The 14,378-nt window shown below is 36.2% G+C and overlaps 1 protein-coding gene across 1 annotated transcript in view; it reads right to left on the bottom strand.

Annotated features, from left to right (window-relative positions):
* TRHDE (thyrotropin releasing hormone degrading enzyme) overlaps positions 1-14,378 on the bottom strand; it is a 427,626-nt gene that overhangs the window by 407,440 nt on the left and 5,808 nt on the right. The window contains exon 2 of the mRNA XM_037846765.1: positions 7,399-7,672. Coding sequence (XP_037702693.1) covers positions 7,399-7,672 — 274 coding nt within the window. The remainder of the gene's footprint in view (positions 1-7,398; positions 7,673-14,378) is intronic.

Below are 14,378 nucleotides of genomic sequence, written 5' to 3' on the forward strand. Positions count from 1 at the left end.
GTCATAGCAGAAGACACCATGTTGCCATAAGGTGGCCTCACACACACACCCTCCAGACATAGATCGAGACGATCACTCGATTCATGCCAGGCAATCAATTCATTTCCCATGTACTTGGGAATTTATAAAGGCCACTTTTGCTCCTGGGGACTGCACAGAAATATGTAAAACTTGGGAACCTTTTGCAGCCATATTCCACCATATGAGGACACATGAAGCCTGTCCACCGGTAGAGGAGGAAGCAGAAGACGCACTGGCAAGAACCTGAAAGAGGATTCCTGAGTTCCCCACAGAGCTCCAAGCCCCAAGTCCCTCCCTGACCTGTGACTCCACGAGATACCTCAGTCTCTTTCTAATAAATTTTCCTTTTCATCTGAGCTGAAATTGAGTTTTTGTTACTTGCTAATAAAAGATTGCTGACTTATATAATTCCATATAACCAGCATAAAGGAATGAACAGAAATTACCTGGGCAGAGTAGGTTATGCCTCTAAGGAATTGACTAGGGAGAATGAAAACCCTCATTGGTGGCTATAGCCAGTTCAGAACACACAGTGAACCTGCAAGACAAAACTAGAAAACTGTTACTACGTTAAGCCTTAAAGTCTTTCTTGACTTTTTGCTCTTCTGCATCCCTAAATTTTTGCTTTTCCTACTTCTTGTCTCTTGCCCAGCCTTACTGATTCTTTCTTTAAAATGTCTTTTATATCTTTCTAAATCAATATTCTTCTATCCATGTCAATTATAACTATCCTAGTCCAGAGTTTCTTACCTAAATGCACCCTGTTTCCTTCCTTCCAGTCTCTCCTCATGTCCACAAATTTTGCAAGCTTTTGCCAGGCAGATTATAAAAATTATACATGTCATGTGTCCAGCTTTAAAATGTCCAGAGGCTCTTACTGCTTACTGAATAAAATCTTATATTTTAACCAGCATCAGTCCTCTCCACAATCTAATTTCCTTCTATTTCTCAGGCTTACATATCATTACTTTCTTATATGACTTCTGAGTATATTGTTAATTTAATTATCTTCATCAGAGTGGCTATTACATGCTGGGCACTGTGCCTATGATTTTATATACATTATCTCTTACAATATTATAGCAATGGTGGTGGTTTTAAAATATGTCTGCAAATTCTTTGTCCAACTCCCATTGAGAGATGACGTCTATATTCTCTTCCCTAGAACCTGGGCAATCTTAGTGTCTAGCTGATAACTAACAGAATGCAGCAAAAGTGAGACTATTTAACTTCTCAGGTTAGGTCAGAAAAGACAACGTAGCTTCTTTACGCCTTGCTAGAAAAATAAAAGATGGTGACTGATACAATTCTGTGCCATCATTTATAATGGGACAGAGAGGAGGTGTAAACCTCTTGGTACACTCAGCTTTGCAGGCCTGAGTCACCAGATAACACATCGAACCACTATGGGGCCACCATGTATAAGGAAATTCAAGCTATAAGGAGAAACCATATTTAGATTCCCCCACTGAGAGACCCAGCTGAGGTCCAGACAACAGTCAACATCAGATAAAGACACTTGGGTGAAGACGCCTCCAGGTGCTTCTGACCTCCAGCTATCAAGGCACCCTGAGGCATCAAGCATCCCCAGCAGAGGCCCCAGATACTGTGGAGCAAAGACAGGTTGCTCCCCACCATGTACTGTCCAAATTCCTGACCCACTGAATACATGAGCATAATAAAATGGTTATTCCTGTATCATTAAGTTTTAGCAATATCTTAATTTATTTAACAATATCAACTGAAACCTGTAAGTTACCTATAAGTAGGACACTGCCATAACCAAAGCCTAAATCATGTTGCATTGGCTTTGGGACTGACTGTGGGAAAAAGCTGGAAGGGCCTTGAGGAGATCACTAGCAAAAGTTTTATAGGCCTTGGGGAAGGTGTTGGTGAGGACATGAAAGATAATAATGCCATGTCATGGGAAGCTGAAGGAAAAGGGACCTTTTTTTATGTGGTGGCAGCAAGTTTGGTAACACTATTGCCTGTAATACCATGGAAAATGAGAAATATAAGTATTGAACTATATTTTCAAGCTAAGACTATATCCAGGCATAATATTGAAAGCGCCACCTGGCTTCTTCTCGCCAACCATGAAAAATGCAAAAGAAGAGAGATGAACTTAAGAACTAACTATACATTTTTAAGCAAAATTTGGGGGAAATATAAAATATATCTATAAACATAGAAGAAGTAGGACTTGCTGAATTTGAAATTAAAACTGTTTCTCCTTCCCAGCCTCTCTAGATAACAGAGAATCTAATAGAAAAATTAAATCCAAGACACCATCAAAAACAAAACAACATCAACAAAAAACCATGGTCTAAAGATGAAGCCAAGGGTATAACTTTGTTAACATCTCTAAAATTCTTTAGACCTTTTTGAAGAGACAAAAGGATTTCTGGTTTCTTAATGGCATGCCTTATAAACCCTCTCTGTTAAACAATGGGGCATCTGAGAATCTTAAGGGCATTATTCCACAAGCCCTTGAGGTACAGAAAGGCTCATCTCTAAAGATCTGTGAGTATAGTTTTACCTAATGAAGTGGATAGAATATGATACACAAGAAGGTTGCAATTGTTTCATAATTATATCTTCTAGGACTTAAAGCCATAGAGATAATGCAAAAGAGAAATAATCCTTTAGACCCCTAACCTTTTACTAGTAGGAAGCAGATTGAGAAGGTTGTTCAATTGCAAACACAAAGTACATGTTAACTGGAAATGAAAGGATGACTTAAAGGGCAAAAGCAAGAGCCCAGAGGATGAAGCTAAGGTAGAACAACTCACAAGGTAACATGTGCTCAACTGGATTTCAGAATTGCTATGGGCCAGAAACTGCTGTTTCTTCCCATTTTTCTCCATTTCTTGAATGGGAATGTCTGCTGCAGTATTCATATGCCTGTCCCACCACTGCATGTTGAGTATGAAGGGGATAGATAACATGTCTATTTAGTTAATGGATTTTCATAATGAGACAAACCATGCCCAAGAAACCAAACCCAGACTCATCCATACCTGCACCTAAATTAGATGATGACATCCTGGACCTCAAACTTGAGCCTGATGCTATAATGGGATGAAACCTACTGGTGGTTTTCCTTAAGGGGTGAGTGTATTCTGTCATTCTGTCTGTGGGATAAAGGCAAATAATTTATGGCCAGAGAGAAGACTGTTGATTTTAAAACAGGTCCATAAATTCTTTACACTCCTTCCATCAAAAGATAGTCTATGTCCTCTTCTATTGTAACTGGCCATCCTTACTGACTCACTTGTAATTATGAGAATGCAGTGGAAGTGACAGCATTTGACATCTGAGTATAAGTCAGAAAAGGCCATAAGCTTCTACCCAGTTATTTTGGGATGCTCACCATTGGAGCCCTGAGCTATGGTGTAAGAAGTCCAGCGACCCAGAGACCACCATGCCTTGAGGAAGCCCAAACCACATGGAGAGACCAGATGTAGGTGCTCCCGGCAACAGCCCCAGGTAAGGTGCCAACAGACTGCCAGCACCAACCACCAAACACTTGAGTGAAGGTCCCTCCAGATGACTCTGGCCTCCAGTTGTCGAGTCATGCCCCCCCAACCGTCAAGTCTCCCCATCCGAGGCTCCGGACATCCTTGAGCAGAGACAATTTGTCCCCACTGTGCCCTGTCCAAATCCATGACCCATGGAAACTGTGAGAATAAAGAAATGGTTGTTTTATGCCACTAAGTTTTGAGGTGGTTTATTATGTCAGAATAGTAACCAGAACAACAATGTAGAGGAAGAATTCATACTTTCAGTTTCCAAACAATAAAACTGGGATAAACGGATGTTGAACAATGGCGGTCACACAGAAGCATTTGGAAACAGGGCTATCTGATTCTAAAAACCATCTTTATAACCAGGATATTACACCATCTCTCATAGATATCCCTGCCTCTGTGTCTCTTCTCATAACATTTCCCCTACTTAGATAGAATACTATGCACACATCATCTGTGTCTCTAAGACCAAACCATCAGTCAGGCCATACTAAATCCTATCTCCTCCATGAAAGAGTTCCCTAAACTCCAACCCACAGCAATTTCTTCCTTCTCCAAACTGTCTTGAGCTTATTTACTACAACCTGCACTTGACAAATTGTAAATGCTATTGTCACTAATTCACTATTAGTTAATTCATTGCTTTTCCTATGCACATCCCTTGACTCCCCTTCTGAATTATGACCCTAGACAAGGGTTGAAAATCAAAATACCTACAGGATCAAAGTGCGTAATATACAACAGTAAAGTGGACTAGGTGCAAAAGGATGAGAGTGATCTGAATTAAGTTAAACTGGGAAGCAAGCGCCCCATGTAAATGGACCAGCCACTGCTGAACTCTAGTGTACCAATTTTCTTCAGCGTATTTAGCATCATGTGACATACTAGACACTTATTTATTGTCTCTTCCTCCTCATTAGAATGCAAGTTCACAAGTTCACTGAAAGCAGGAATGTTGTGTGCTTTGTTCCCTGCTATATCGCCAAAGCCTAGAACAGTGTTTGACACACAATGCATATGCTATAAATAACTTCTAAAGGAATAAATGAATGAACAAATATTGCCAAATGGGAATGTGGTCCCAGTGTTAGCAGATTTTCTAATTTTTAAAGGGGAGCCAGAAATAAATAATTTTATGTACAATCTCCCAACTTCTAAGTGTTGACAACTAATTAGAGAAAAATGTTAGGCCATTTTAGCAATGGGTAAACAAAACATATCTGCAGTCTTAGATTCAGTTTGAAGGCTGCATTTTCAATCTCTATACTGGAGAGATGTTAGGCTGCCTTTTATCTTTCTAATTACCTAGGACAGTGCCTTGCAAAATGTAGGTAGCTTAATAAACATATATTGCTAATGATACCGATCAAACCTCAGAAATGCTCTCTTGAGGCACTGCTGCAATTCAGCTGTGCATTGGAAAGATGCTACTGGAAATCCTCTCTCATATCCCAAAGGAAACAGCTTCAGTTTTTGATCTGAAATGACTATCTGGATTTCACATGACCATCCTACACCCAAGATTCTAAAGTCAAATTTCCACTCCTTCCAGCTGTTAAGGGTTGAGAAATGTCATTCCCATGTGCTCCCAATAATAAAAGGGAAAGGCAGTGGAAAGAAAATAGATTGGATTTCCAAGGGGTGACAGAAAAAGAGAGTCAGGTTTTAAACTATATTTCCACAGTTGATAAATAAGAGCTCCCTATGGCAATTTTGTTTTCCTTTTTACTGATTTTAGTACTCTTAGATTATACAACCTAAAATTTCATTTCAGTTTCCCTTTTGATATTCTCTGAAAGATGTTTTATCTTTTCTATATACAACTATTAGCTAGAAAGTTTAAAATGTTTACTAATTACTTAAATTCTTAACTCTAATAAAAAATCGTATGTAAATAATTGGAGTTGATTTGCCTTTAAACAAAGGTCACTTAGCAATAAACACAATTGTGTATGGCTGAAAACACTTCTAATATACTTTAAAGAAAACATACTAGGAAAAAGCATTTCCAGTATACCCTATGCTAACTGACCCACAGCAAGTCAATCATCAACTTTTGAAAATGTAAGAGGGAGTGAGATGTCATGGTGTTCTTTTTCTGTGTATGGTCCAATGAATACAGCCTTAAAATGTATATAGGAGACATCAGCAAACATCGGAAGAATTCAAGATTTTAAAGAGTCCAAAAGAGTAAAAGGCTGTTAGTCCTCTACAGCCAGCAGGCATAGCATTTAGGACATTATTTGAAAGATTATGGAGATGAATTCACTATACACAGTTCTCCAATAATGACATAAATTTTGTATGCAGCAGATTTTAGTTTTTAAACAGGTTTCACAGTGATTTAAATTATAAGTAACAGAAAATTTTTTAGCCAAACCTATTTTTCAAAAGTTATGTTATTATAAAGCTATGAACTTCAAACAGAATAATACAGATTTCTAATCACCTCTCTTGTTGTGTTCAAGCAGCACTGAACGTGATAGCCATTGAATGGGGAGAATCACCACATGAATTCTTTTACAGACACATAAGTGAAATGGTTAACTAAGAGCTCAACAGGCATAGCAGGAAAAGCCCAAAATTTGGGTTCAGACTAACATAGTTTTGGCTCTACCAGTTGCTTACTTTTTGACACTGGGCAAGTTACTTAATCTCTATTTACTCTAATCATTTAGAAAAACAGAATCATAATACACTGCTTTAAGGTTGACAAGAAAGTTAAAATAAGTTTATATTTATCTTTTAAGCCATTGAAATGCGGAGGGCCCTGGTTGTTAACTCGGCATGGCCTAGCCTAGCCTGACTAATGCAATGCAATAGCATGTTAAAAGGATCTAAACACCAAGGTTTTACAAATGGTAGCTATCAAAGAGAATCAAGGTGATTCTTTCACCCTCACCTAAGGAATACAGTCCTATACACTTGGGGGTTAATGGGCTAAAAGCTTTATACCGTACAGAAATTCTAGCACACGGCAGAAGAACTTAGGTACAAAAATATTGACTAAAGCATTATTGTTAATAGTTGAAAATCAGAAAAATTAAAATGTACATCTACAGGAGAACAGGAAAATTAAGATATATTCATTCAACCATTCTATTCAGATTAATCATAAAAACATAATCTTAAGCAAAAAAATCAAATGAAATAAGTTGCAAAATGATATCGAAATAAGTTGAAAAATGATATCTATAATGTAAATCCACTTACATAAGAGTTTGAAGCATGCTATGTGTTGTAAATAGACATATACATATTTAATAATTGTATAATATACATGGAGATGGCAAACACCAAATTCTGGAGAGCACTTATCTCTAAGGGATAGGGCAAGGCAATGAGATCAGGGAGGGGTACACAGAGGGCTTTAACTCTATTATGTTTTATTTTCTCAAAAATTAAATTAGACTAAAGGAAAGATGATAAAATGTTTAGAACTGCTTACTAGGTGTATGGAGCTTATTATACTTTTCTCCACATATTCCATATATTTGAAATCTTTCACAATTTTAAAGGAGGCAGTTTGCCCTAGTCATAAATCAAAACAGGCAATTACCCCAAAACAGACAAAAGCTGCTCCAAAGATACCCAGAAGAGGGGCTGGAAGAAGAGATGCAGGGGTGGTGGGGAGAAAGGGGAAGACACTAGGGAAGGGAATGGGGAAGTTAAAGGAATCAAGGGCTGAGATAGAAGAGAGGTTCTTCTCTGACCCTTTGACATTTGGGGTAAAGAAAAGATTCAGTTGTATAATGTGGAGAGGTTAGAAATGAATCACTGTTAATCCATCAGGTTACTTTACTGAGTGTACATTACCCAAAATCATCATTAAGCTTAAAATACTTACTACGACCCCACTTTTGGTGGCAGTTTCTCTGTATGTGAAGTTGCAAATTGCCCAGGCTAAGTAGTATGTAGACATGAGAGGGGTCTGCGAAAAGTGATCTGTAACCCATCCATCTTCCTCAAACACGGAAGTTTCCACTGGCATATTAGATAAAGATAAATAAGTTGCTTGATGCTTGATGCTGATTTTGAAAGTAGCCTTGTAGATTGGCTCATCAAAACAAGGAAATGCTTTTCTGGCATGAGTAGGCGAAAATTGAGTAACACCAAGGAATCTGGAAAAAAGAAAATGACATTCTCAATTACATTTATGGCTTGAGTAAAGTTATGGCCACATTACATGCTTCTGCAGATAAAAGAATATATTTCTGCCAAACTGCAAGATTTTTTTTCTGAACCAAATTAAGTGCATAAACAGCACAAAAGCTCAATTCATATATTATGTATTTCCCCAACAATAAAAGTTCTTCAGGGAAGTTTCTGTCTCAATTAAAGTACATTCTCTCAACCCAGAGCAGTGCTTGTAAATGAAACATTACATTCTACAGAAAAACAACTCATTGACATCACATTGGCAAATATCAGAAAATAAAAATTCTCATTTTTGGTGTACCTCACTTTCTACCCTGCAGTTGTACAAGGTATGGAGAGAGTGAAACCAAAATCCAAACTTGGCCTTGGATGTGCATAGAACATAGACCATCACTGGGAATCATTTGTGCCCTCAAATTTCAAGAAGACATATTCTGGTTTTGTTAAGCCGGACAAAACCTGAGTGAATCCTGGTTTCAGGCCTTTCTTAGCCATATCATCTTGGGCAATTACTAAACTTCCCTAAGGTGTGGTTCCTTATTGTTTAAAAAGCAAATACCCAAGCCTATCTCCAAAGGTACTGTAAAGCTGAGAAAAATAAAAATTAAAAAAGGATGTAAAGTACCTATCACTGTTTATAGCACCAAGCAGGCAGTCAAGAAATTGCAGCTGCTGCTATCTTCAACCTTTCCTAGGGCACTATGATTATGTTTCTGTTTATTACACAGATAATGTATGTTTGGTTTTTGCTACTCATAATATATAATATATAATATATATTAAATATATTAAATATTTATATAATTATATTAAATTTATCAAATATATATTATATATAATATACATAAATATATATTAAATATATATGATATTTAATAAATATATTGAATATATTATATTTAATAAATATATTACATTTAATAAATATATTAAATATATTATATTAAATATATATGTGTATTTAACATCCTCAAGTTTTCAGGTCAAGCTACCTCTCATTAAAACTCTTAACTGGAAGTAAACTCTACATTCTCTCATGATTCATGGTTACAAATGAAAAATACTCAAATTAAGTACTTTAAAATTACCCTTGTAATTTTTTTAAAAAACAGGTCATTATTCATGAAAAATTTCATGACAAAAATTAGTGAAAATGTTAAAAAGATCACTAGTTAAAAAATTTGATATAAGACAAGTCAATATAAGACTCTTTTTAAAGCATTGTTGAGTTCCGAAGCAGAATCTTTAAAAAGCTCTTTTCCCAAATACTCTCATCTCCATTACCCATGGTAGACATGGCTAATCTAACATGGCATGCTTTCCCACTGAGCCCAAACTTAGCTTCAAAATTATTCTCAGCACAAGCACTTTCAGGCGGCTACAACCAGTCAATAGGGTTGACATGCACATTGAATTTCATTGGCTATCTCTGGCTCAAACCATGAGGAATAAATGTTTATACCATTTTTAAATTATGGAGCTTATATTTATCATTGAAAGCCTACTTTTTTAAAAGCTTAGGCTTGAAATAGAGAAAAATAAGATATTCCTAGGATTAATTGTATGTTTATTCCTACAGAGAGGGTTTTTTGAGAGTTATCTTGGAAATAGCTCTAGGCTGCTACATATCAGCTTGGGTAAGTCACCCACCTACCTGAGCATTTTCCATAGGCTTTGCTTACAAAACTGTCAAGATGATAAAGTGAGATAATGTGTGGGAAAGAAGAATTAATTATAAATATATTCAAACTTACATTTGCATAGTCATACAAATAAAAGGTTAAAGTTGGAAGGAATCAGAGACAAACAGTCCAGCTCTCCTAAATTTTCAGATGAAAAAGTAGATCCAGTAGTTAGGTGATTTGTCCTAAGTTACACAGGCAATTAGTGTAAAGTTGGGTCTAAAACTCACAATTCTTGTCTCTGAGTAAAAGCTAATTATATCCCCAAACCAGTAAAATTAATTTTAGCCATAATTTATAAACAATATTTTATTTCAGCTGTAGGTAATAAAAGTTCTTCCTTCCAAATTTGCCAGCATCGTGGTAATATTTTTCCTTATTATTTGCTGCTGATAGTAATGTAGTTTTTGCTTAATGAAATGTCAGTACCTTTTACTCAAAATCCACCCATTTACAATTTTCTTTTCATGTGCTTTTGTCTTCCATAATGCTGTAGAACCTTATCTTTCAACCTTGTTAATTAAAATGTCCACTGAGCTTGATTGTTCTCTATTGAGGCAATTTAAAAGCTATCCATGGGATTTCATATATAAGAAGTGTTCTCTTTTAACTTTCAAGTACCTGAAAACTCCAATTCCAATCAATGAACAAATAAATAGTGTGAGCTTCTCACTATAGTAGGTACTTGGTAAGATTTTTTAAAAAGATATAATCATTGGTATTTGTCCTTAAGGTCTTTGTAATCTAATTGAAAAGAAAGAAGAAAATACATACACGTGAAAAGACAACTAATAATTCCAGGAGAAAAATTCTAAGAGTTCAACAGAAAGGTTGCAATTAGAATGTGTTAGTCTTTAAGTAAAAATGAAAGGTGTCTTTGACATTATGTAATTAATGGATAGGGATTTATTAGATGTAAAAGATCTAAATACCTCCAGGCTAGTTAAAAATTAATAAACCAAATATTTATTCATATGAAACACTTCATGAAGTCTCTTTTTGCCTTACTTAATAAGTAAATATGTTAGTGGAGCTAGCAATTTAACTCACCGATTCTCAGGGTTGAAAGGAACTATAAAAATCATCTAGCGACTTTCTCTACAATTAATATTCTTAACGAATTCATACACACAGTGTATACCTATGCATGGAGGGCCACCATATATTCTGATAATGTCTAAATGAGGAAATACCAATTTCACAGTCTGGCACCTGAGGAAGACTGTAATTGAATTTCAATTCAGTATTTAGGAAATCAAAAAAAAAAAAAAAAAAAAAACAGTCCCTTGGTGACGAAGAGAGAGCAGTTAGAGTAGATTATATTTAAGGTTATTTTCTAAGCTTGAGACTCTATAATTCCAACAAAAATTAGAAATGAAATATTCCCTGAATTTGATGAGGTGCTTTTAAAATGCTAAATTATGCTACCACTAAATAGCTTTTTTACTACAAGTTCTATCATATATTTACTTATCTTTGTCATTCATTTTCTGAATGTTCAATTCTGGGGAGGAAAAGATAAGAATTAAGCATATATGTGCTCTTCCCTCAAGGAGTTCATACTCTAATAAAATAAATTAAACGTACACCTTAACAGGTATTATATTTAAAAACCATGAAAAAGAGGGATGATGTATGAAGAAATTATATTTGCTTAAAGCAGGGTTTCTCAGCCTCAGCACTATTGGCATTTTTGGCTAGATAGTTTTTGTGTTAGGGCCTGTCCTGTAGGACATTTAGCCATAGTGCCTCACCTATTGTAACAACCAAAAACAGGCATTGCCAAATGTCCCATGGAGCCTGGAGAGAGGGCAAAATTGCCCCAGTTAAGAGCCACCCAACTACAAAACACAAGAAAGGAATGTTTTATGGACAAGGAAGTCTAAGTAGATTTTAAGAATCAGAGACAGATGGGAACATTAGCAAGTGGACTAGCACAATAAATAAATAAATAAATAAATAAATAAATAAGGCCTTTAAAAAGTTTTGACTCACATATTAAGTTAGTGCCCTATCGGTGCTTGCAGATTCTGGGTATGTAACAAAGAGAGCCAGCTTCCGGATCAGTGCTCTCAGCAGGCAACAGTGCCTGTTGGATTTCAACAAGATTTTGTCTTTCTTGCATATATTTTGTGGTTGCCTTTGATTGGTGGAACTGAGACTTCTTTTCTGCCCTAAACACCAAGAAGGCTTTAGAGTTGGTGATTTGGAGAAGAAAATAATGAGTTTGGTTTTTGGATGAATTTGAGGAGACCAGGTTGAAGAAATACAAAAAAGAAATTTTAAGGGAAAACACTTCAATACACAGTATATATACGAAATAGGTATTTGTAAATAACAGCAAGAAGAAAAATAAAACCTCAACAGGCAGAAGGTAATAGGACAAGTATTTTGTGGTCTGCTTTTCTCCTGCTTTCATAAACAAAATCATTCTCATCTTTTAATAAATCCCTCTATTACCATAAAAAATTCCACTTTCAAAAGTGACATTCTGGAAAAGTCATTCCAAGAATGTCACTTTTGCATAACTAGAAAAATGTGAATAATACACACATATTTTAATCCTCTTCTATCTAAAATAAATTACTTCATTTTCTTAACAACTTGTCTATTTGACATTTTGGTTGAGCGAAGAAGGGCTTAAAGCTCTGTGTTGCCTCTGAAGGATATAGAGAATTGATTTCTTCTTATTTCTGCGGAAGTACACTAGGCAAGCTACTTGTGTCGAGTCATTATGATAACATTCAGCAAAAGTAATGCATTAATGTTCGTTGATATTGCCAACAAATTACAGTATATGACACAAAACAATTTCTGCTCCATTATTTTCACTTTGCCTTTTCATAAGGTAAAATATGCAGAGGAAGCAAACATTTGCATAATACTGTTAGCAATCTGATTGATTCATGACTTTTCACTGTGGCATCTACCAAAACCAAGAGAACGTCACAAATGGCATGGCATATTTAAAAGGTTTCCATCTTGGCCACATCTGTGCATATTGCATGCACAGCGCAGTGAAAATTGCTCTTTGAACTTACTTCTGTAGCAATCACAATTTGCCTAGTGTTGCAATATTTTAAGATTGATAATAAGAACTCCCAAAACCTAAAGAAAAGTTCCAAAGGACCATCTAGTTACCGTTCAATTGTTTGCAGTAAAATGGACTAAATTACAAGGTCATGGAAGTTACACATGTCCCATTTAAAATGATCCAAGTTACCAGGTCATGAAAGCTACACATGTCCCATTTAAGTGAAGGTTGTTAATCAAAATGCAAATTATTACTCCATGATAAAATGTTTTAAACCAAAACGGGCCGTTGTTTAGACTGTGTATTTCTATGTACTTCAATGAGTCATTAAACCTCTGCCATTTCAGTAGAGGAGTATTCCTGCTGAATATTCAGTGCTATAAGCAAGTGTGCAGTCTATTTTTTAAATAACCATTCTAGTAAACTAAAAACATAATGCAATAATGCCTGCAATATGTATGTAGGAAGTGATGCATATGTGAATAATCGTGTTATAAAAGCAGAGCATAGTATTCATAATTGTTTTTCCGTTTGTATACGAAATAACCTTATCAAAAATGAGCACTGAGTATTTTACCACTGTTAATGGAGAATATTATGAATACATTAAATTACTTTCATAAGTCATAATATTAGTTTTGGGTAAAATATAAAATAGTGTCTGACATTCACTTGCTTTTTATTGGAAAGATGCAAAGTATTATGTAAGTAGTACAAAGCACTGCTACTGTCATTGCTCAAATTAAGTCTCTGCAATAATATCTAATGACTGATCTGCCTTTCCCTTGGTCCTTAGGGTTTTTCTACTTGCTGGACCAGCTTCCAGCAACAAGGAAGATACCCTCTTGACCCTTCAGTCGCAGCTTCCTGCTAGCTCTACTGCTGGTGGAAAGTAGTGTCATAATAGGACGGTTGGACACTTCATTGATTTCCTCAAGTCTTCACCTCCCCATCTCCAGCAACCATCCCCATCTCCCAGCATCTGAACCAAGCATGGAGTTTCTTTAGCCATGAAAAATCAAAGCCTTTCTCTTCCCTCTCTTCCTCATAGTAAAAGGGGATCTGCTTCTCTAGTCCCCTGTCTTCTGATCTCTGCTTAGAGGGCAAAACCAACCAACCAAAGCATATCCACAGGACCTATTTCCTCACTCTTTTGCCAGCAAGAGGAAACCCCAAGACTAGAAGGATGTTGGTCCTACAATACCCAGTACCAGCCCAAACAGTGAATCTCTAGCCATGAAATAATATAATAATATGTAATACTCACAGAGCTGGTTACCAATTGCCAGACATTCTTTTAAATGCTTTACATTACTTAACTCATCTCACAATCTTATGAAGTAGGGAATCAATATTCCCATTTTTCAGATGAATATATTGGGCACTTAAGAAACTTGGCCAAGGTCATAAAGCTACTAGGCGGCAGACTCAGGGAAGGAATCCAGAGTCCCTGCTTCAGGAGTAGGAGAAGGAACAAACACACACACACACACACACACACACACACACACACACACACACACACACAGTTCTCCATCCAGCAACACACAAAAAAAGGCTTGAATCTACTCTTAAAAGAGATTAAAAGTAACGAACAATGATAATTTTAAAACTAATTTGTTTCATTGTATGATTTTTGCTTTTTTTTTTTTTTTTTTTGAGTTGCGCAGCCAGAAGGAAAAATCAGGAACACAAAATTAAGATTTCATCCTTCAAGTGAAAACATGTTTGCATTGAGAGTGATCAATTCATTCCTTTCCCTGAACGACTAATCCAGAGCGCCTTGTACACCAAGTCCCTCGGGTGTTCAAAAGCGTACCTGGAGGCAAAGAGGAGTGAGTCTGGGGCCCTTCACCCCAATTCAGCCTCCACCTAACCTTGCCAATCTTGTTCCACCGTCAGAGCTCCACCACCACCAGCCAGCTGTGCATATTTGAATCACTTCAGATTGTC

The sequence above is a fragment of the Choloepus didactylus genome, chromosome 8, assembly GCF_015220235.1.
Source record: "Choloepus didactylus isolate mChoDid1 chromosome 8, mChoDid1.pri, whole genome shotgun sequence".
NCBI classification, from domain to species: Eukaryota; Metazoa; Chordata; class Mammalia; order Pilosa; family Megalonychidae; genus Choloepus; species Choloepus didactylus.